The sequence below is a fragment of the Anas platyrhynchos genome, chromosome 8 (genome assembly GCF_047663525.1).
Source record: "Anas platyrhynchos isolate ZD024472 breed Pekin duck chromosome 8, IASCAAS_PekinDuck_T2T, whole genome shotgun sequence".
NCBI classification, from domain to species: domain Eukaryota; kingdom Metazoa; phylum Chordata; class Aves; order Anseriformes; family Anatidae; genus Anas; species Anas platyrhynchos.
Genome location: NC_092594.1, coordinates 19,008,768 through 19,029,277, shown reverse-complemented (window position 1 = coordinate 19,029,277; position 20,510 = coordinate 19,008,768). Strand labels below are relative to the sequence as shown.

The 20,510-nt window shown below is 41.4% G+C and overlaps 1 protein-coding gene across 16 annotated transcripts in view; it reads left to right on the top strand.

The window, feature by feature from the left end:
• Positions 1–20,510, top strand: part of RALGPS2 (Ral GEF with PH domain and SH3 binding motif 2) — a 142,145-nt gene that overhangs the window by 28,725 nt on the left and 92,910 nt on the right. For 10 of the 16 annotated variants that reach the window (XM_013099300.5, XM_038182706.2, XM_013099304.5 and 7 more), the window contains one exon: positions 17,287–17,418. In XM_013099300.5, coding sequence (XP_012954754.1) covers positions 17,362–17,418 — 57 coding nt within the window. In that variant the 5' untranslated portion in view covers positions 17,287–17,361. Of the gene's footprint in view, positions 1–1,973; positions 2,115–3,441; positions 3,609–9,611; positions 9,938–10,219; positions 10,441–11,656; positions 12,566–15,752; positions 15,771–17,286; positions 17,419–20,510 lie in introns of those variants that run through there. The other 6 variants (XM_027462917.3, XM_072041671.1, XM_072041673.1 and 3 more) reach the window with 6 other exon arrangements.

Genomic DNA, 20,510 nt, shown 5'->3' with positions numbered 1-20,510 from the left:
AGAGAAAGGAATGGAAAACAGCGATTGGGGTAGAGACAGCTGGCAAATGCCAAATCGGAGTTCCCATAAGCCAGCTGAAATCAGTAAGTGGATCGCTTGTCCCTTTGGTTATAGCTCAGCTTGTGGAGCATTCAATCCTGCTATTAGAGCACAAGCTGCATTCTGTCCTGAATCCCTGTCTGGGTCTGGGGACTTGGGAAAAACCTCACTTCTGTTCAGCTGTGTGACCTGAGGTTCTGTGGGATGCCATGCGGAAACACCTGCGGCATTGCAGAATCTTTGCAATGTTTTGGAAAATTGCTTTGAAGTAGAGCTCAAGTTTACAATTGTTGCATCTTTTTCAGTAGGCTGGTGGAGTGTGTAGGGAATGCTGCTGGTGTTACTGGAAACTTGGTAACAGAGCCATCTGTCCAACCAGCCAAAGACTAATCCTGAAGCCTTCAAAGTATTTTTGTGGTTTCTGAAAAACTCTGCAATCAACTTACACGTTAAGTTCTAGGTGGACATCTTGGGTTTGAAAATGCACATAAATAGTTTGAAGCCCTAAATCAATAAAAGAAAAGATGGCCAACAATTTGGACTACTCTTTTTTCCTATTAATGCATCACTGTTTTGTGCCGTCGCTAATTAGTAACTCTAATATCATGAGGTGTATTGATAAAGCATGTGCTTAATGATGACTCATAGTCATTGTGTTTCCAACCCTGCTTTGTCACAGAACTAACTTTCTCTGCGTGGTTAAAGGGCACCTGAACTCTGCTTCTATTGCTAGCAACTCTGGCCACCCTGCCAACAGCCTTGTCTTTGATTACCAGCCACTTTTTCCATTTGCTTTATTGGTAAGTACACCTGAGTAGTGGCAGCTCCCCTTGTTGTTTAAGCCATTACTCTGTTTAGAATACCAGTCGCATATTTTTACAATGACCAATTGGATTTGGTGTCAGTTGTCAGGCCTGCCTCTAAGTATCTTCGAATAATTGCGGGATGTTTCCTGATCAGAACTGTATGGAAATGGGTGTTACTTCTTTCCAATATGCCTCTTGGAACAAGATCAGTCAAATCTATTTAGTTCAGTCCTCCCTTACAGTTGAGGTGATCTGCAAGTACCTCCTGGAGATCAGAGGGCTAAATTACTGAACAATTAGGAAGATTTCTTAGCTAACCACTCATCCTGTGTTTCTGAGAACTGTGGATGTAGCAGACAGTGCGCAGCCAGAAACTCGAGGTGTGTGTTGGGTTAGATAGAAGCCCAGGCCCTGCAGGACTGCCTGAAGATATGAGGAGGATGGACAGCAGCTGGGTATAAGGCTTTATTATTATTTTCAGAAATACTAATGCTTGGGTGATGTCAGGTGTGTGGTTTCAAATGAATCTGCTTTCTGTTCTATTTCTGCAGTATTAGCCAGTGTCCCTCTACAGTAGAAACTTTTTTGCTGTTTCTTGTTTGAAAAGTGCCTGGCTAACAATGCTTTGGTTGATTGCCCTATCAATGACACATGATTCCTCCTAATCCTCTACATCCACACCCCAAACCTGAGCCTGTTTTGGATCAGTTTGGAACAGATTCTGACAGACAACCCTTCGATAATGAATTCTGCTGTTTGTAGTGAAATGCCTTGCCAGCAGTGCTCTTCTCGCTACTAGTGCACGGTAATTTTCTTTCTGATTTGCTCTAGTGTGTGCCTTTTCTAGTCCTGGTAATAGCAGATCTTAAATTCTGCTTTAAGCAAGCTTGTTTTGTGGTAGGTTGGACAAGGTCTTCATTGCAGCGGTGCCAAATGTAACAGCACAAATTTAATCACAGTATGAAATTGAGATTGTTTGGTTATTTTTAATACCGTGTAATGTTGTCGTGCAGATCTAACTGTGCTGGCAGGAAGTTTATTTGTGGAAATTGTGTAACTAGACTGACAATGTGTATTGAAGAGTTCAAAGTGTCTACCCAGAATACCTCGAAAGGAATTTGGAGAGGAAAGTGATGTTAACTGAATTGTAGTCAGGAGATCAAACAAACAAAAAAAAGTCAATGCTGTTTTCACTTGAGGCAGCTTCCAGATGTACGATGTTGTATGAAGTTGAAGGCATATTAAAGAAGTGGAAAAACTACTTTTGAGGTACAGCAATATTTTTTTACCTTTGAAGAGCAGCAGCTCTTCGTATGCAGGTGGTGTGCTTTAGGACCTGTGTGCAGACAGCTTCCGCAGTGCCTGCGTGTAATGGCTTGCCCTTGCACTTAATTAACTTGCTGGCTTTTTTTAATGTGGATTCTGCCTGTGTAATGACTGAGCTCAAACTGCATTTCATGCTGTGACTTGTGTTTAATCCTGTTGAAAAATCAGCCTTTACTCTTCTCTGAAGCTGGCTTAGTGGCGGAGAAGTTTCTTCAGTAAGACCTGGTTCATGTTTCAGGGAAGGTAACCTAACTTCTCTCAGCAGAAGTATTCGTATCAGTCTGGGTTTGAGCTAGTGTTCAGGGACTGCCGTTTGCTGGTATCGAACAGTTTCTGGGTGTCTCTTATTAACAACAGAACTGCTTTAGTTTCTTCTCTTTTTGGTAAAAAATGCTGTAGGACTAGGAGATGAGAGAGGACCACCAGTCTGTTACTATATGCACGGTGTGCAAACAGTGCACACACCTGTAAAGAACGTAGGATGGCATCGTGCCAGGCACCCAGGGACACTCACCAAAGTGTTGGGGTTTGTCAGAGAGGTGGAGTGCCTGCCCTGGGGAGGTGGGGAGCTGAGGGACAAACCTGCAGAGCCTGTGGGTGCGGAGGCCATAGCGTGTGCTTGCAGGGGATGCTTCTTGCACGTCCACACTGTGACTTCTAAAGGAGATGTGAGCTTTTCATCCAGTGCAGGTTTGAATACACAAAGGTGTACGAGTTAGTGATTTGGGGATGACCATTTGGATGAGGAGTAATTCTTATCTCAATTTCATAATTAATTGTTTGATAAAAGCATTAACTGAAAGTGTGTTGCTGGGCCTAAACTTCTGGTAAGAGTAGCTGAGGAAAATGTGAAATCTGTTGTGATAGAAAAGTCATTTAATATAGACTTTATACAGTAGCGATGTAATAATTCAGAGAGATTTCTTATGCTAAGTTAGATGGATGAACGTAAAATCTGCTTGGCCATGTTGAGTGATATAGCTAAAAACAGAAGCTTGTGTGATTAAAAACAGTGCAAGCATCTAATATGAAAAAGTCTTGCTGAGCTGTTGCACCCGTATTTAACTCTCATTAAATCCCTTGTTTGTAAACAAAAGCATATTGTAGAAAAGCTGAAGGCTTGGAGTACTTATTTCAGCTGTACCTTTTTTTGGGAAAAAAAAGCTAGTTTTTAAATGATTTTCTTGAAGTATTTAAATGATTTATTTAAAGTATCCATGGTTGTATGTATTCTTTTCATGAAGAGAGAGTCTTAAGTGCAGAACCAGGATCGGGCAGCGATGAAGTTACCCTCCAGGAGGGATATCTCTCTGGGGAGCAGGGAAGAAGACTTCGCTTGCTGACTGGGGCTGTGTTGGAGTCGGTGTGGCTGCTGGGTGACAGCTTTCTGGGCTGGCACTGAACCTCACAGATGTCTTCGTGGTGGTACTTGTTGAGGTGAGGAAGGACTGACGATGAGGGGAAGCGATGGGCTTCGGCAGCTGAAGTTTTCTTGCCAGTCTGTCTCCGTCTCTGGTATCTGCTTTCCCTGTTCGCTTCCACGTCGCTAATGGAATTGGACATCTCTTCTCCCTGGGGCGCTGGGGTGTGGTGCTGGGATCTTATCATTAGGCCAGCTGCTCGGTAGTTCTTTGTGGCTTTCTCTACTTATGAATCTCCTAATATTGATTGAAGTGCTTTGCTTACAGGAAGAAAATTGCAGTGTTTTGGAACTCATAATTGGCATCTCTGCTAATGCAGAGAAGACCAACATTTTCTAGTAGCGATCCTCAAAAATCAGTAACTACATCTCAGAAGAGACAGAGGAGCCTTCCCTCTGCTGGAGACGCCACTCACAAGTTACATTCCTCTTTTTGGGTTGGGGCTGGCTTCAGCGTGCTGCTGGGTCCCCGAGTGAGCTGCTGCCACGTGCCTGGCGATAAAGCTGGCCACAGCAGCCGGAGAGAGAGCAGCCCCTGCCGCCTGCGAGCCCCTCACACTGACAGCAGTTATCAGCCCTGCGCAGCGCTGCTGGGGAACCCTGTTCCACTTTGCTGGCTCAGAAAGCTGCCTTGTAAATTGTTATATGGACACTGTGTTTAAACTGGTAGCTGTGTCTGCGCTCTTCTCACGAGGCTGTTTTTCCCCCGTTGTCTCGGAGGTGGTGTGACTTCTTGCATCTCTTAGCCTTGAAGTGGTAAAGCTGTTGCCAGAGTGTGCCACCGGCCAGAAACACCCTGACCTTATTGTGGCTAGCTGCTTGCTGAGTTCTTCTTCGGGAAGATACTAGCAGTGCCTTTGAGGTGGTTGCCTCTCATTTATGTTTCCATAACATTCGTGATGAAAATGAACTTTCCTGGCTTGGCAAGCTCAGTCTGACACCGATTACAGGGATGGGGTGTTCCCAAACTGCAGCTGAGGTACTGCCTCGGTCAGCTGTTCTCTTAACAGGGAAGAGGCAACTTCCTCACTGGTAGTACCAAGTGGGAGAACAAATTGTCAGTCTGTATGAAGAAAAATAAGGTGATAATTCACCCAAACAGGAGAGACTGCAGATAGTGGTTCCCTGAAATGAATGGCTTTAATAAATTGGGGTGTTTCAGTGCTGTCTTGAAGTGTTCTTTTAAGCAGTAGAAAAACGTATCTGATATTTAGGCTTTTCATTTTTCTCACCAAATTAGTTGTAGCTTGGATTTTTCTAAAATTTGAGATCTGCATTTGAGATCTGTGGCATTTTCTGTGGTTTTCTTCCTATTCCAAGTGAATCTTGTGTGATATTGAAAACACTTGTTTTGACCAAGCTGTGCAAAATGTAGGACAGACCTCTTACAGCTGTCCTGCCAGAAGTTGCTAGAGTTGCTAGCCAAGTTTACCTGGTAAACGTTTTAGGATGTGAGGATCTCTGCTTTCATCCAGCTGTGAATTCCACGAGGTCCGCACCACTCCTTTGTTCTAGCACTGTGCTGGTTTTGAGGATCCTAGGAAGAAAAGCAAAACATTTACTGATCAGTGTGCCAAGATCAGAGATTCCAGGTCTCAGTAGCAACTAAAGTAGCAGTTTGTAGTGTTTTTTTGTTTGTTTGTTTATTTTTTGAGGGTGTCAGTGTAAACCTTTTAAAGATACAGTTAATATCACCGAATGGTCACATAAGAACTGTGTTTTCTTATTTGTGACACCCTGCCACCTCAGGATGTGAACTTCCACGAAATGTAGCATTCAAGATTTACTTTTTATCAGTTACAAAGATTAACATAAAGATGAATGTAATTGTGGTCTTAGTTAAACAGCGTGAGTTCCTTAAGAATTAAGTGATACCTGCTGTAAAACAGTGTGTTTGCATTCAAAGCACCATTCTCCTCCAAACCTGTACCAAAATTACATCGTCTATAGTCTCTCTTGTCATTACTCCTGGATCCAAGTTTTCAGCTTGCACATCTCTGTAATTGAATCAATTTTTAATGCCTGCATCCATTGATCTGGCAGAAATGGAGACAGCTGCACATCTTAGCCTGAAGGATATCTTTGAGTAATAATTATCTAATCATCTACTGAATATTTAAAATTTCCAAGTAGAATTTGGACAGAGTGTCACTTGTGAAATTACTGAGCTTGTAGTGCAGGAATAATCTTAAAAACCCTTCTTGATGGACTCTATTGAAGGCATATGGGAATGCTGCTCTTGTATGGAGTAGTTGAGCTGGAAGTTGACTGAAATGCTGAAAAAAAAATAAATCCAATGAATGCTGGCACTGTCATCAGTTGTCATGTACATAGAGGCATATAAAAATTGTAGGAATTCCCATGCTGTGTGTGATCTGGAAGAAGATGCTTGTCCATCCCTTAGCAAAAAGGCCTACAGTTTTTCTGTGCCTTGGAAACCATGCAGGCTGATCAGCTGTGTGCGCGCGCATCTTGTGCCTTAACTTCTGTAACACCAGTAAAGTGTGTCCAGGTTTGGGTTCTGCTTTCCTCTTATGTTCATCTTATTGCCACTAAATCCAGTGTCGAGCAGAAGGGTGTATGCTCCTTTAGCAGCTAACGATTTTTCCATTCCTTATTTGAAGCATGGCTCAAACAAAATAATGTCCCTATACCTCCTTAGGAAGTACCTGGAGAAAATATTTGATTTCCTTGGTCCCTGCTTGGTTTAGAGTTGTCACACGCTGTGAAGAATTCCATCATTTCATCTTTCTCCTGCAGTTTCTTTTTTTCCCCTCGTTTTTTAATCAAGAATGCAAGGCTTGCCTTTCCTGCTATTAGAGGTACACAAATGGGTTTACTTAGTTGGATCCCATGCTTTGCCAGCTCTGCTCTTGAAATTAGTGCTTGTGTTACGTCTTGATGTCTTTTTGATGTCTTCTGGAAAATGTTGTATTCTCCATCAATTATACAAGTTCTACAAACTATGTAGGTATTTATTATGTCATTGTTTCTCTAGAACAAATACTTTCATCAATAATGTAGGTAGATGGCTTAGAAATAGCTCTAGCAGGGCTCTAATTTATACTATCCATTTACCTGAAATTGCTTTTATTTTTTCTGGTGCTTCAACTCTTGTCATTGTACAAGCAATGAGATGATTTTACCAGAACTTCACACTTTCAAGTAAGTTTGTCTGCTTTGAGTATCTAATGAGATGAGATCTCCCTGCAACCTAGTGTTTCTGTTTTGCTAACAAGGAAAAATCTGATAAAGTCTTATAACAATATATTGTCCTCCTTCATGAAAACATTTCTAAATGATTGCAATGGAAGTGAAGGCATGCTTGGTCCTCACTACCAGACAGTAACATGTGTTTGGTTTGCTGAAATACCATGTACACGTGTGCATTATCTTGGATTTGCTGTTTCTCTATCATGTTTTATTTTTTTAGGCAGGTGCTTTGGTAGCCAGCAGTTACTGACTAGTCCTAGGTGAAGAAAAGTATTTAGCATTCAGCTGGTGGTGGTTGAGTCTTATCATGTTGCTTATCAGTTGCCTTACTTACTGAGGTTCTTCTGAAGAGAGTGAGAAACATGGAAAAGATCTGGCTGCTTGGGTGGGTAAACAACTGCTGTGTTTTTTGCTTGTACAAGTTGGACAAACCGAGCTTGACATGATTCTATGAACAAACACGGGATGATGGCACAGGCAGAATTCACTGGCACAGACAGTAAATCCAGCTCCCTTCCCCAAATGCCTGTTGTATTTGCGCCTCATATCCATCACACCAAGTACAGGTAATGGATAAGCCAGTAGGTTTTCCCCGTTAGCACCATTCTGTAGCAACTGTGCAAATTTCCACATAGATGCAAGGTGGTAAAAGTGAAAAATTAAAGGGAAAAGAGTTGAAATGCTGACATCACAGGTGTTAGTGATGAGGATTGTTCTTATCTCTGAAAGCTGGATTTTAAAACAGACTGACAGAGTGTGTCATGGCTTGACAAGAAAAAAAGAGGTAAAATATTCTCAACAATATTTTCTTCCTCATCAATGCCAGCGGTGGGTGTTCAGTGGGAGGGGTTTTGTCATCTTTGCCATAACTCTGAAATCTCTCTGCCTTTTTGTCCAGTCGTACAAAGGCAGCACGCAGTTGAGGCAGGTGTGTGTGCCGGGTCTTGAGCTCCGTGGATTTGGCGGCTGTTACTCAGCAGCAGTTGGTCCTGCGTCATCTCTAGTTGCTAAAAAGCTCTCCCTGGGATGGCTGCATCGTGCTGCTTCTGCTTTGGCTGCTCCCCGTTCTGACTGTACCGCCTAACGTCTACAGAAAGTGACTCGGAGTTGCATGGATATTTGGGTTTTCTTTACGTGCATGCGTGATATTCAGTGTCTAGGTCCTCAGTTTCAGTTTTCATCACTGATTTCTGTGCACTTTTGGTATGTGAGTTGTTGTGGCTGCTGGTGACAGCTCCTGCGGCCTACTGACAGTGACAAAGAGCTCCTGTTGGCAGTTGTCATCTGGTTTTCAGAACTTGCCTGCGCACTGTTGCAAAGAAAATGGTACTGAAATCATTTTCCAAACTGTTTTGTGAAGTGCTTCAGTTCTCTTCTGAGACAAAGTATGCTACCCATGTGGGCCTGTTTGTAGATTATCATTTTCATGTTCCTTTTCTGCTGGAATTTTCACCGTTGTCTTATTTAAAACTTCATTTTTTTAGTTTTTAAAGGCAGAAAACTTAAACTGAAGCATAAAAAAGGCAACTTCTAGAGAATTCTCAGGGGTTATGTTGTGGTATTGTTGCTGATGCACAGTTTACAATAATTCTTCCCTGTGGGGTGGTGTTTGTAAAATCCAGAAACAAAACAGAAACGTGGATCTGGATACTTCTGAAAAGGATAGGCTGTTATGGATCCTGAAATTCATAGCGGTGGCACTGAGGACACTGCTGGTGCTTGTTTAAGTATGATTCCTCCTCACAGCGTGGTGTCCATGGATGCATTCTTCCCTTGGTTCCCCTGATGCCATGCCTGTATATCTAACCCATAACAAAAATATTTTGCAAACTGCACGCCAGTTGATCAGCACGACATCAATCTTTTCCTGTTCCTTCTGTCTGCAAACAAAATGGATCGCTACAAGGCCACGCAGTGGGAGTCATGGAAAAGCGAGCCATGGCAAGGTTGTCATCTTGTAGAACTGTGTCATTAGTTAGGCTGTCTGGCTCTAGTTTAAATCATTCTATTTATTTTAGTTGCTCTCTTTGTGCCTCTTGTTCATGGAAACAAATGTCAGTAGCTGCTGTCATCCGAAAATGTCTCCAGGATGTGATTTCTCCTGCCTTGTGTGTTTGGGAATTGTCTTCTGGTTCCTGAATGAACAAGCCTGGATTTCTTCAAACATTTGAAGAAATGTTTCTTAAACAGGCTAAACTATTACCAGGCTTGAATTTTGGAGGGGGAGATAGAGGAGGGAGAAACTTTAATATACTCAGTGTACTTTCTGTGCTTACACCATTGGTTCCCAAATGCTTGTCCTCTTGGCGTATGTGAGGAAAAGCAAACCACACATTGTGACTTAAGATGTTCAGTCTGTTCTGACAGCAGCTGTAAAATAATAGCTAAATCCAAAGGAGTAAGACATTGCTCTGTGCAGTGTCCTTCCTACAGAGCTACAAGCTGGAATAGAGGCTGCTAGTGATCCCTGAAGCAAAAACCAAACCAAACAAACAACTTGGGGAACTGGATAATGTGTAAGTAATTTTTGAACAGAAACTTGTTCTTACGCAGTAAAGTTACTTATTTAGTGAACATGGCTTTTATCTTACAAGTCCCAAACTCCACTGGACAGAGCTTTTAGTCAAAAGAAAGCAGACCTCTTACAACCCCAGCCTGAACTCAAATAGCACGCTAAACACATGTTCACATTTTTGGCTTACTCCGTTTGTCACTTGCAGTGGCTCTTCTGTTCACTTCATGTTCGCAGCTGTGCACCGATGCTAGTGCCTTGTGCCGTGGTATCTACCAGTTAACTCTGGGCTACCAGTCGGTTGTCTCCACTGGGTAGGGCTCGTTTTTGAACGGCAGAGGTCAGAACAGTAAGCATCTCTTCTGTGTGCAGTTCTCAGAAAACTTTCAGCTGGACTTCATTGCAAGTTGATTACAGATAGAGCTGATAGGTTTTTTTGTTTTTGTACTAGAATTGGGTAACTGAGCAGTTTGTGTTCTGGAGAAAGAGCTTCTCCTGGATCTGTGAGGCTTTCTTTATCTCATCTGAGGAAATGGAAGCTATGGGATGTGCCAGCTCTTGAGAGTGGAAGAGGCAAGCATTGAGCACCGCAAAGAAATCATCTTGATAGTTGGAAATTGAGTAAGATATGATTGAGACAGAGCCTTACTGTCTATTACCTTAATGTTATCTATGTCTTTTTATCTTACTTTTTTTCTAGAGCTCAGAAGTATGAGATGCACAAAAGCAGCACTGTAACTTTGTTGTCCAGAATGTAAGCACACGTGATGGTGAAAATGATTTATATAGGTAGCGTTTGCTTAAAACAGTATGAGAACCTCACTTGTGAGAGAAGGGAATCTAAATTAAAGATCATGTTCCAACAAAGCATCATTTTGTACTTAAAACTTCATTGTAAAACCTGATAAAAAGATTCTTCTGTTTGTGACTGTTCTGTAGATTTTGATTTCATCTGTTGGAGCTTAAACAGCTGATATTACCCTGACTGTTGTGCACCAGCTGCTTAGGGAAGGAGTGGATGTGTGACACATCTGAGCAGCTGAGATGTATGAGAAGGAGGAAGGAGGTGCTTTGGGTCTGCAGCAGGACTGTGAACCAGTGAAGGAAGGGCTCTGCGATACTGGGTGAGCTGCACTGCTCCCACAGGCACCGTGTAACACAATTTCTTTCAGGAACGAGTCTAGAATCAGCTGTCAGCTATGGCTTTGTGTATTTTAATACTGTTTTCCAGAAGCTGTTAAGAACCTGGTTGCAATATTCTGATTTTAAGCATAACTTTGAATTTTATTCACACTCCTTTGGTTTGTCCTCCTGCTATTTACACATAGCAAGTGTATCCTCCTGCAGCTTTCAGTTTGTTAGCATAAGCAAGATGAGGTCTCCTTGTTTCCCCTTCTATAATGGAGTCTTCCGTCAACCTGGAAGCCCTTCCCTGCATATGTTTGGGTTCAAGTCTTTTAAAAGCTGAATGGCCAGAACTGCATGGAATAGAGCAGTAATTCTCTTATGAAATGCATCGGCTTGAGTATTTGTCTACAACTAATGCAAGCATTAGTCATTTCCAAATGATGTGCTGAGACTCGTACACATTTTGCAGGTATCATCCCAAATGGTTCTGTAATGATTGAATTTTGTTCGTTCTCCTGTCTACCAGATGCTTTATTCTGTCTGTATTGTGTTGCTTTTCCTCTATTTCTCAGTTATATCATTCTCCCAATATTTGTACTGGTGTTGCATATTGAATAACCTTTAGTAATCTCTTCCTAGTCTAATATTAATGTTCAAAATTATGCTCCTGTATCTCTGATTTCGTCATGTCATTATCTACTTGCATGTCTTCTACTGGAGGCTTTTATCTCAGTCCTCACTAGTTGTGGCAGCTTATCAAGTGCTTTGTCAAGATTCATACGTCTGACTGGAGACTTGTTAGTATGGGAAGTTTTAGCTCTGGGATTTGAGCTTTTCAGTGATAAATTTCCTCCAGGAGCATGGAGTTATATTGAGTTGCTTGAGCTTTTATTTCATTTCTACCGTGAAAGTTCCTATTTTTATCATTTTGCTATCTTTTATTACCTCTTAATACCGTCATGCTTGCTGAACACTGAGTTAAAAAGTGTGTTTAAGGCACCTTCATTTTGTTCAACACTATGCACATAGTATCCCTATTTTTACTCTGCAGAAACCTTGCTTTTCTGGTTTTAGTGCTTCCAGCGTAACACTGAAGAATATACTTTGGAAGGTGCAATTCAGTTTAACTTAAGAAAATCTTCTTTCCATGTTGGATACATATTTTGTCCTCTCCCTTATTCCATGCTGGCTTTCTGCTTAGTTGTGGGGCTTTTGTGTGTGGCGTTCTTGTTTAGGTGTAGGGTGTGTTTTGTTTTGAAACAGTTATCTCTGGTTTTGCCTTTTAGCAGTTGCCCAGGAAGGTGATAAGTTTTCTTGCTATCTTCAGGCATGTTTCCAGCTTTACCTGTGTTTATGTAGCTTCTGTGGACTTTGAGAGGCCTGACGGGAGGTAATAAAGAGCAGTGGCTTCTGGGGCAGGAGGAGGTCATGCATTTCTCTTGAAGTCAAGAGAGTTAAAAGCTTGGTGGGTCGCTCAGACTGCCTTGGGTTTTTCCCTTCTGCAGTACCTCGAATGTCTTGTTACTGCCATTCGGTCTCGTGCCGCTTCCAGAATCTCTCCTGTTGTGGAGCAGACAACATGCAGCAAATAAGTGGGGCTTCTTTCCTATTAGGTAATATGTTCCTGTGCCAACACGGCCCTTTATGTATGCAGGTCTTCCAGGCATACTGAGGTGTGTGTGCACCAAATGTAGGGAAGAACAATGTGCTCAGCCCTCGCCCCGACGGCAGGTGGTACGAGTTCAGGTATACCATGGTGACCGTCATGCCTGTGTGCCAGTGTACTTTGTCTTCCTTACGCAACCCTCCCCGGCGCCTGCGTGCCCCTAGGCTGACTTGAACCACTTCCAAGCAGAGCGAACTTGGGTGTGCAGCAGCTTGTGTGCAGCTGGGGTCACGCAGCACCACCATACAGCAACGTCAGGAACTTGCAGCTACCGACTTGGAACGGACCTGCAAGAGGTGTGCTGGGCATGCAAGGTGTTCATGCTGTGGGTTGGGGCATCGGGATTCTCTGCATCGCTTCCTGGTCCTGTGCAACCCCACTGAGTGACAGCATCTGTACGGTGATCTGATGGGAACTGTGATCTATGTCCCTCTCAACAAAGGGAAGACTAAAAGGTATTTCAAAAATATGTACTTAAAAAAGATCAAGGCAAAGTATTGGCATTAAAATAGCAGTATCTTAAGTGTTGCATGTTTTCAGTGTTGGATTTCTGTTGGTTGGGCTGTTTGTGACCTAGCAAAGAGTTCTGTTTCAAATTGCTGCACGGGAGTTGGAGGAGGAATCAGGAACTCAGCACCTAAAACCACGAGCACATCTAGGTGTTCATGGAAGGTGGAAATTTGTGTGCAGAATGCATAATTGCTTGTACCTACGTATGGGAAAAGGTATAGATTAATTGGCTCTCTGTATTTACGAAGTTCTAATCAGAAGGGTGGTGAGGCATCCCAGCTGCTGAAGTGGTTCCACAAAATGATTCCAGACAGAAGGATGCGACTTGGCACCCAGGAGATGAAAGCTTCTGTCTTGTGCTCAGTGGTTAAAATTACTGTTAATTTAGAAAGTGCCAAGCAATGCTGGAAAAAAAAAAAAAGAAAAAAAAACAACAAAAAAACAAACAAGCAAACAAACAAAAAAACACAGCGCAATTCTTGATAAGAATCCAAAGGCTCAGATCCAGAATTGGAATTCAGTCAGTGGCTGCAAGGTTTCATTGAAGCATCTTGAGGGCATGGTATGGAATAGCTAAATCTAGTTAGGCTGTGCTATGTGTATGGGAAATTGAAAACTGCAAAGCCCAATATGTTTCTGTTCCTTGTTTTCTGTTCCTAGCTTTTTTTTTCTGTAGTGTTTATCAAAATACCAGTGAGTTTCCATGAGTTCAGGAGCTTGATTGCATCTTGAACAGGTCTTTTGGTCTTACAGGTCTTTGGTACCAAGTCTTTGGTAGTGGCTTTGCACTCTTAGTTGATCGTAGTCCGTGCAGGCACTTCTTTCTTTCATTGGGATTAGAGAACAAAACAAATGGCATTTGTTTTGACAGACATTTGTACAGACATTATGAATAATAGCAAAGAGGAAGTTGGTCATCGTAACTCTCGACCTGTTCACTAAATCACACTGGCTATGCTTCCTCAAAGCTCTTCACAGTTCTGGATATTGACCTTAGCAGGCATATTTAATGTAATTTTAGGGTCATATTTTAAAATGTTGTTCGCACAGTGTGTTTTGCAAAACATACGAAGCAAAGTACTGTTAGAATTTGACCAATGCTGAGACAAGAATATCCCTGGATTCTGTACTGGAAAGGATTTGAGCTCAGGTGTCCTGTTGGGCATCTTGCTGTAATGGTCCCCAAATACTGCCTTAGGTGAAGGAAAACTGAAAGCTGTGCCTGCTTAGTCTGGACATTTTTGTTCTTTGCATATGACAAATCTTTTTGCAGTATTTTTGGGTTGCTTTTTACTATATGGCATACATGGCATGAAGAGATAGGAAGGTACTGCCTAGGGCATCCAACAGCCCAGCTTTCAGACTGGCTTAAAAGCACGTCTCATGCTGCCTATAAAACTTTTGAATTCCACATTCATGAATGCCTTGGTGTTCAGAAAGGCATTTAAACTGAAGAGGAAAAAAAATGCAAGTTCAATTTAATGTAATTCAGTTTTTCTAATCAGATATACTGGGCACACTGACAACAGTGACACCCACTGCTGCAGCCTGGCAGCAGTTGTTTGTTTCACACTGGCATCGATCACTTTCTGCTAGTGCTGTTCCTTGCTTCTGGTGGTGGGGAGCGGAAGGGTGCATACCAACCTAAATACTCGATTATTCCACTGCTAGGATTTTTATTTCTCTTAAATGAGATACCGACCACAACTGTTGTCTCAACTCCCTTTTGTTACGGAAGGAGCAGGGTGCTCTCAGATGCAGTGCAGCTTTCCTAAGCACGCTCTGCTAATGTGGTGAGTTCTGGAACTTTGCAGTTGGTAAATGCTGGTTTCTGGCAGCCCAGAGCTAATTCTGCCCCTCTGCTATGTATTCACAGAGTGGGAAGAGGTATTTGTAAATGCATTCAAAGGTAATGTCATAAGGTAGCAATGGGCACGCAATCAAGATTGCACGGACACCTTTTGATGATACAGCCTGGTTGGCAAATGTTTTATTTTTGTGATCCCAGCCTCTTTTTAATGCAGGGGTTTCTAAGTGTTTTTTCTTATTATTTTTTTTTTAATATGCTTAGGCACCTCATGGTTCTAGCACTCCTGCAGGAGTCTCAAAATCTGAGCTTCAACGTATTCTTATTACACAAACCACAAGAGGAGTTGTAGTAGCAGGAGACAAGATGGGCCGCTACTGAATCCCGTGCATAAGCACTTTCTTTAAAAGTACCAGTTTTGCTGTGTCATAACAGAAGCAGATAGCTTGCTCCAACTCCATTGACAGAACAAACAAGATTTGTTTTGTTCTGGCTGAGACAGGCTGAGGGAGTTGGGGTTGTTCGGCCTGGAGAAGAGAAGCTCCAGGGAGACCTCCCAGCGGCCTGGAGGGGGCTGCAGGGAACCTGGGGAGGGACCCTGTTAGGGAGCCTAGGGATAGGACTAGGGGGAATGGCTTTAAACTGTAAGTGGGTACGTTTAGATTAGATGTAAGGAGGAAATTCTTTACTGTGAGGGTGGTGGGGCCCTGGCCCAGGCTGCCCAGAGGAGCCGTGGCTGCCCCAGCCCTGGCAGTGCCCAAGGCCAGGCTGGATGGGGCTGGGGGCAGCCTGGGCCGGTGGGAGGTGTCCCTGCCTGTTGCAGGAGAGGTGGAACTGGGTGGGCTTCAAGGTCCCTTCCAACCCAAACCATTCCGCAGTTCTGTGATTCCAGGAAAAGTTAGCTTTCACTTTTCCTTGGTTAGAAACACTTCTCCCCAGTTCCTTTTTACCCCCAGGGGAAGGGAACAGAAGTATCTGTGAGACAAGGGTGTAGCCCTTTGCTTAAGGTTGGTGTTGTATGATACGTGTATAGGCAGTGTAGTAGGATGACGTTGTGCAAACTGTCAATTTTCTTTATAATGAGTGATTAAAAACATGAGCTAAAGGTTAGTTTTTCAGTAGAGAATAAGATTAAGTTGGGACAACAGAACTGTTTTGGACGTTGGGAGAGCCTGAAAGTGATTTTGGAGAACTCATATTTCTGTCCTCTGCTGTCACTGGATGAAAGAAAATTATGACATGTTTTAGAAATCATTTCTTTGCTTTTCTGTTCAGTAAATGAACAGGGTACGGAGAAGAAGCATGGGGGAGCTAGAACTATGCTGTGTGAGATGGTCTGGCAGGTAAGTTGGGTAGGAAAGGAAGACGGTGACAAAAACAGAGTTTGCAAGCCAAACAGGAGTGTTTGTTTTTTTTCCCTTTTTTATGGACTGCACTTAGAATTTAGCTGGTATTTTTAATGGAGGTAACATAATCTTAATTACAGTGTATGGGCTGGGAGTATAATGATAGAGAGGCGTGTAGTGTTTTCTGTGTTGTGAATCAGATCAGCCCCATCAAAGTTTCTTAAAAAAAAAAACCAAAACCACAAACAAACTAAGACCCTAGCATGTGTGTGGCTGTTCCAAGCTGTGGAAGTGTAGCACAGGGTAGGTCAGACAAGGACTACTGCTACCCAAAAATACCTAGCAGCTGTAATGTTTGGCTGGAATTCACAATTGGTTCTCTGTTTCAGTTGACCTCCTTTGTGTATTGCATTCTGACAATGACATTTTAAAGTTATTGCGTTTATTTTATTATTTAAATATTGCAGCTTCTTGCCTTCCAGGCTTGTTTGTCTGATATAGCTGTTTTGTCGCACTTGGAGACAGGTTTCCAGATGATTTTATTTGTTTCGTGATACAGAGGTCTTAAATATCTGATGCAGTAATACTTTCTTCTTGTCATGCCATATTGCTCAGCTACCTGTCACTTAACTTTACCATTTATTTGCAGCCTGTGTAACAGTCCTGGAGTCAAACTACAAACCAAAAGTGAATTTCAAAAATAACAAATTCAGGAGCAGTCACTCATTATGAACATACACCTATGAAAACTGTTGTGTAATTTTTCTCACACTAGAGGGCACTAGCATCTCATGAAATTTAAGCCCAAGCCAATTTTTGTTCTGTCTGTTACACGTACATATTGTGTAGTCTTACTCTTTTCATGTAGTGTATGCCAAAGACTTCAATTTCTTCATGGCCTTTTCTCTGGAGAAATGAAAACTGAAAGTATCCTTGCAAGGATGCATCAAAAGTTAGTGTGTGGGATTTTCCAGTGTCCGTGCACATGTTATTATTTCCAATGGGTAGTTTGGGTAGCTTGTGGACAAAAAGGTAAATTCCACTTGTATTCTTAAATTATGATATTATTAATGTGATAATTTTCGATTAAAGCTGATGAATAGGTGTTTAAGATAAAGAAGCATTGGATAACTTCTTAGAGAAGCTGTATAGTAGAGTTAACATCTGCAGTATACTTTTATAAAGCTTGTTATCAAAGGAAAAGAATCATACATGAACTGTGCTGCAGGCCAAGCGTTGTTGGGGTTAATGCATACGTTTACGTGTTGATACTTGGCGTATAGAAAAGAATACAAAGGCCTATGCTAGCAGTAAGAAGCTGATTGCCGTTGAACCTTTCGTTGTTCCTTACACATTAAGCAGGTAGTTGTGGAATATGCATCTGAGGCTGCAGCACACTGAGGCCCAAACATTTTGGGAGTTCTTTTTTTTTTTTTTTTTTTTTTTTCCAATGTTGAATCTTGTTTAAAACGCTTGAACAAACTGCCTTCTGATCGACTTTTTGTTCTTGTAGGAATGATCATTCAGTTGCCTTGGAGATGATCCTTCTGCTGTAAATGTAGGGACGAGGACTAATGGTGTGGGCAGTATGGATCTAATGAACGGGCAGTCAAGCAGTGTTAATATTGCAGCTACTGCTTCAGAGGTAAGGATTGTAAAACTCAATAGGTACTGAAAATCATAAATACTCAGTTCTTTAAATGTACCCAAAAGTTATCTTTTCTTTTAACAGGTCTGGCACAGGAAATTCTTGTTTAAATGGATATATTGGTTTTATGTGCCCCAGTTTAGATATGAATAGAGTTCTGACCTTTGTATACCAACAGAAAGCATGAACTAGCATTTACAGCCTTGCCATAGCCAGTAACTGCCTTTTCTGTGCTCTTACCATCACATCTAGACAAGGAAGCTTTTCTTTTCAAGTTTTAACAATAATAGATGCTCTTAGTGCACTAAGCTGGGCTGGCAAGGCCTGTGGGAAATGTTCTCGACTTTGATAGGTAGCGTGTGTGTGTTGGGGCAGTCTGACAGTGATTTTTTGTATTTTGAAGTTAATGTAATTTTCCATTTGCCATCTACTTATTAAGTGCGTGGGGGGGAGGTAAGTACCAGAAGGTTTTGGTTTTGATTTTGATTTTTTTTTTTGCCAGTGAGGATCTGTTTGAGAGTCTTAGCACTGATAGAGGGCTTACAAGATCTGTTTTTTCAAAACTCTTGCAAATCACTCCCTCCTTAAGTATTGTTTTCTAATGCCTTTTATTATTGGAATGATGGGAACTTAAAATCTGCCCTTAATGTATTATGAGTAATATTTCCAGATGCACTGTTTCTCTTCAGGGTGGCATGCCTTGGCTTGTACAGATGTACAAAAAGAAGCAAAGCTTTCTGCTTTGAAAGACAGTTATTTTACTGCTGATGAATATTTTCTTTTTTTTTTTTTTTTTTGTCAAATTGCAAATGTGTTCTTAACACGGTAGACTTCATTTTGTCTTTTTCCCCTTTTTTATTTAAAAGACAATGTTTGTGAACATTGCAACTGAGAGTGATACAAGCCACCGAGTCCTGAAAAAGGTTGCTTCCTTGAAAGAATATTTGAGCCTTAAAGATGTTCATTTCATATGTGTATTACAGATCTGTTTTAATAGAAGGGTTGCATGTGTGCTATGCACTTGTGCGTGTGGATGGGAATGGAAAGTAGTCCAAACAAGGTGAAAGGAATAGTGTTGTGTGATTGAAAAGAATCAAGTATCTCCACCAATTTCTCAAGTATTGTAATTCCCTTAATATGAATTGTTGAATTGGCACTTGTTGGCACGTAACTGGAAAGGTTTCGTAGAGGAAAGCTCTCATCTTACTCAACAGCAGTCTTGACTGTTTACATGTTGTCTGATAAAAATTAAGTAAAATACATTTAAAATGTTGCGATTAGGAGTGTAATAAAGACGGGAAATGTTGCATAAATCTGCTTTCAGCAGGTGTCTTTTTTTTTTTTTTTTTACTAACTGGGAAATGTTTCTGAAAATGTAGTACAATGGTTACTGAAAACACGCATCTGATTTGGAGTTTTTGGTGATGTTTCCAAAGGCATTTTTTTTTTTTTTCAGAGAGATGGTACTGTCAGAAGAAGCTCAATAAAACCAATAAAACCGGACATTAAATGAGCATGAATATTCTCTATCTGTTCTTGCAACAAAAATGCTGAAATATGGACAAGAGTTAAATTTCAGCTGGCTGAACTCTCAAGGAGTTCAAATGCACTTGTAGTAATTGGGAAGCCAAAGTCAAAATAAATAGTATAGCCATAAAATACTGTTAGGTTTTCAGGAGAAGACATTAGAACAGAAGAACTGTTTGCCAGCATTGGTGACAGTGTGCTATCTATCTCCCCTTCTGTCTTGGCATCAGCAGGCTTGATGCAGGATGTTACTGGAAGCACGGTGAAAATGGTTTCCACGATGAAAACGCTCGTTTGTATGCATGTTGTGCATATGACCCATAGTGAGGGTCATATGTTAAGTTTAGAACATTAGCAGTAAAATTACAAGGACTGTCAGAAAGTGCCTACATTATGTGGGTCAAAGTCTAATGTTTTCAGCTTTCCGGGAGGTGTACACCCCTACGATATCTCCTAGCAGGCGTTAGAGTGGTTAAGGATGTATCAGTCTCCAACATAAGACTGGTTTCTTGTTTGTGTTCAGTGTGCTTTGTCGCAATGGAGTTGGAGCTCCCAACAAGGGCATGAGCACTCCGTGCATCACTGCTCGACTTCTCTCTCTCCAAAGTCTCCAAAACAAAGTAGTAGCAAATCTGATGGGGGAGCTCCATTAGCACTTAGGTCCAGACTATGCTGTTGCTGAAGCTTATAGATGTTACAATGTACTTAAGGCGAGCATACTGGCTGCTGAAGAAGCATTAAAAGCTCATACAGTTACTGACTGTACTACTTGTGGTCCCTCATGATGCTTTCTGTTCATGTCTCATCTCATTTCTTCCTCTTAGTCAGGAGTATGCTTTTTACCAAAGTCCTGAAAGTGAGGAAAAAAATAAGCAAACAAAAATGCTTAGCTTTTCAGGTCTTCACAGGAGAGCGGGGAGCAGAAAAATTGCATGCTGCGTGCATATTTCTGAGTTAGATACATCTGGGGCTCAAATGTGAAATGTACATCTGGATATGACATCTCAACCTCCGTGTGAAAAAAGTGTGATGACTGAACAGAATCTGTATACCAATGGAAGTGATTATTTGTAACGCAGATGTATTGTTTTCGTATTGAACAAAGTGTTACTTTTTGAACAATATTTGTATTTTTTCAAGGAAGCAAATATTTGTATGTTCTAGATACCGATTCATGAAATAATCTAGGTTGGATCTGGTATCTCTGCCAGATATGAGTTACTACCATTTAAAAAAAAAAACAACAACAAAAAAAAAAAACAAACCAATTGTTATACTAAGCTTCTTAGATGCAAATGCATTCTTTTGGGGCAGACCTTGTCTTTTTTTCCTCATTAGTGATTTTTTCTGTAGTTCAGATTTTGATTCTTGTTGTTAACTTTTTCTCAACAAAACTGAAATTTAATTACATCCTGAGATACATAAGGGTTGTGTATTGAAAAGTGCTTTTGAAGTCCATTGAAATCAGATTGAGAGTCTTTGAATCAAGTGATCTTTGTTGGGAGACAGTAAGTCCTGTGGATTTTTTAATTGTTAATTTGCCCAATAGAAAAAAAAAAGTG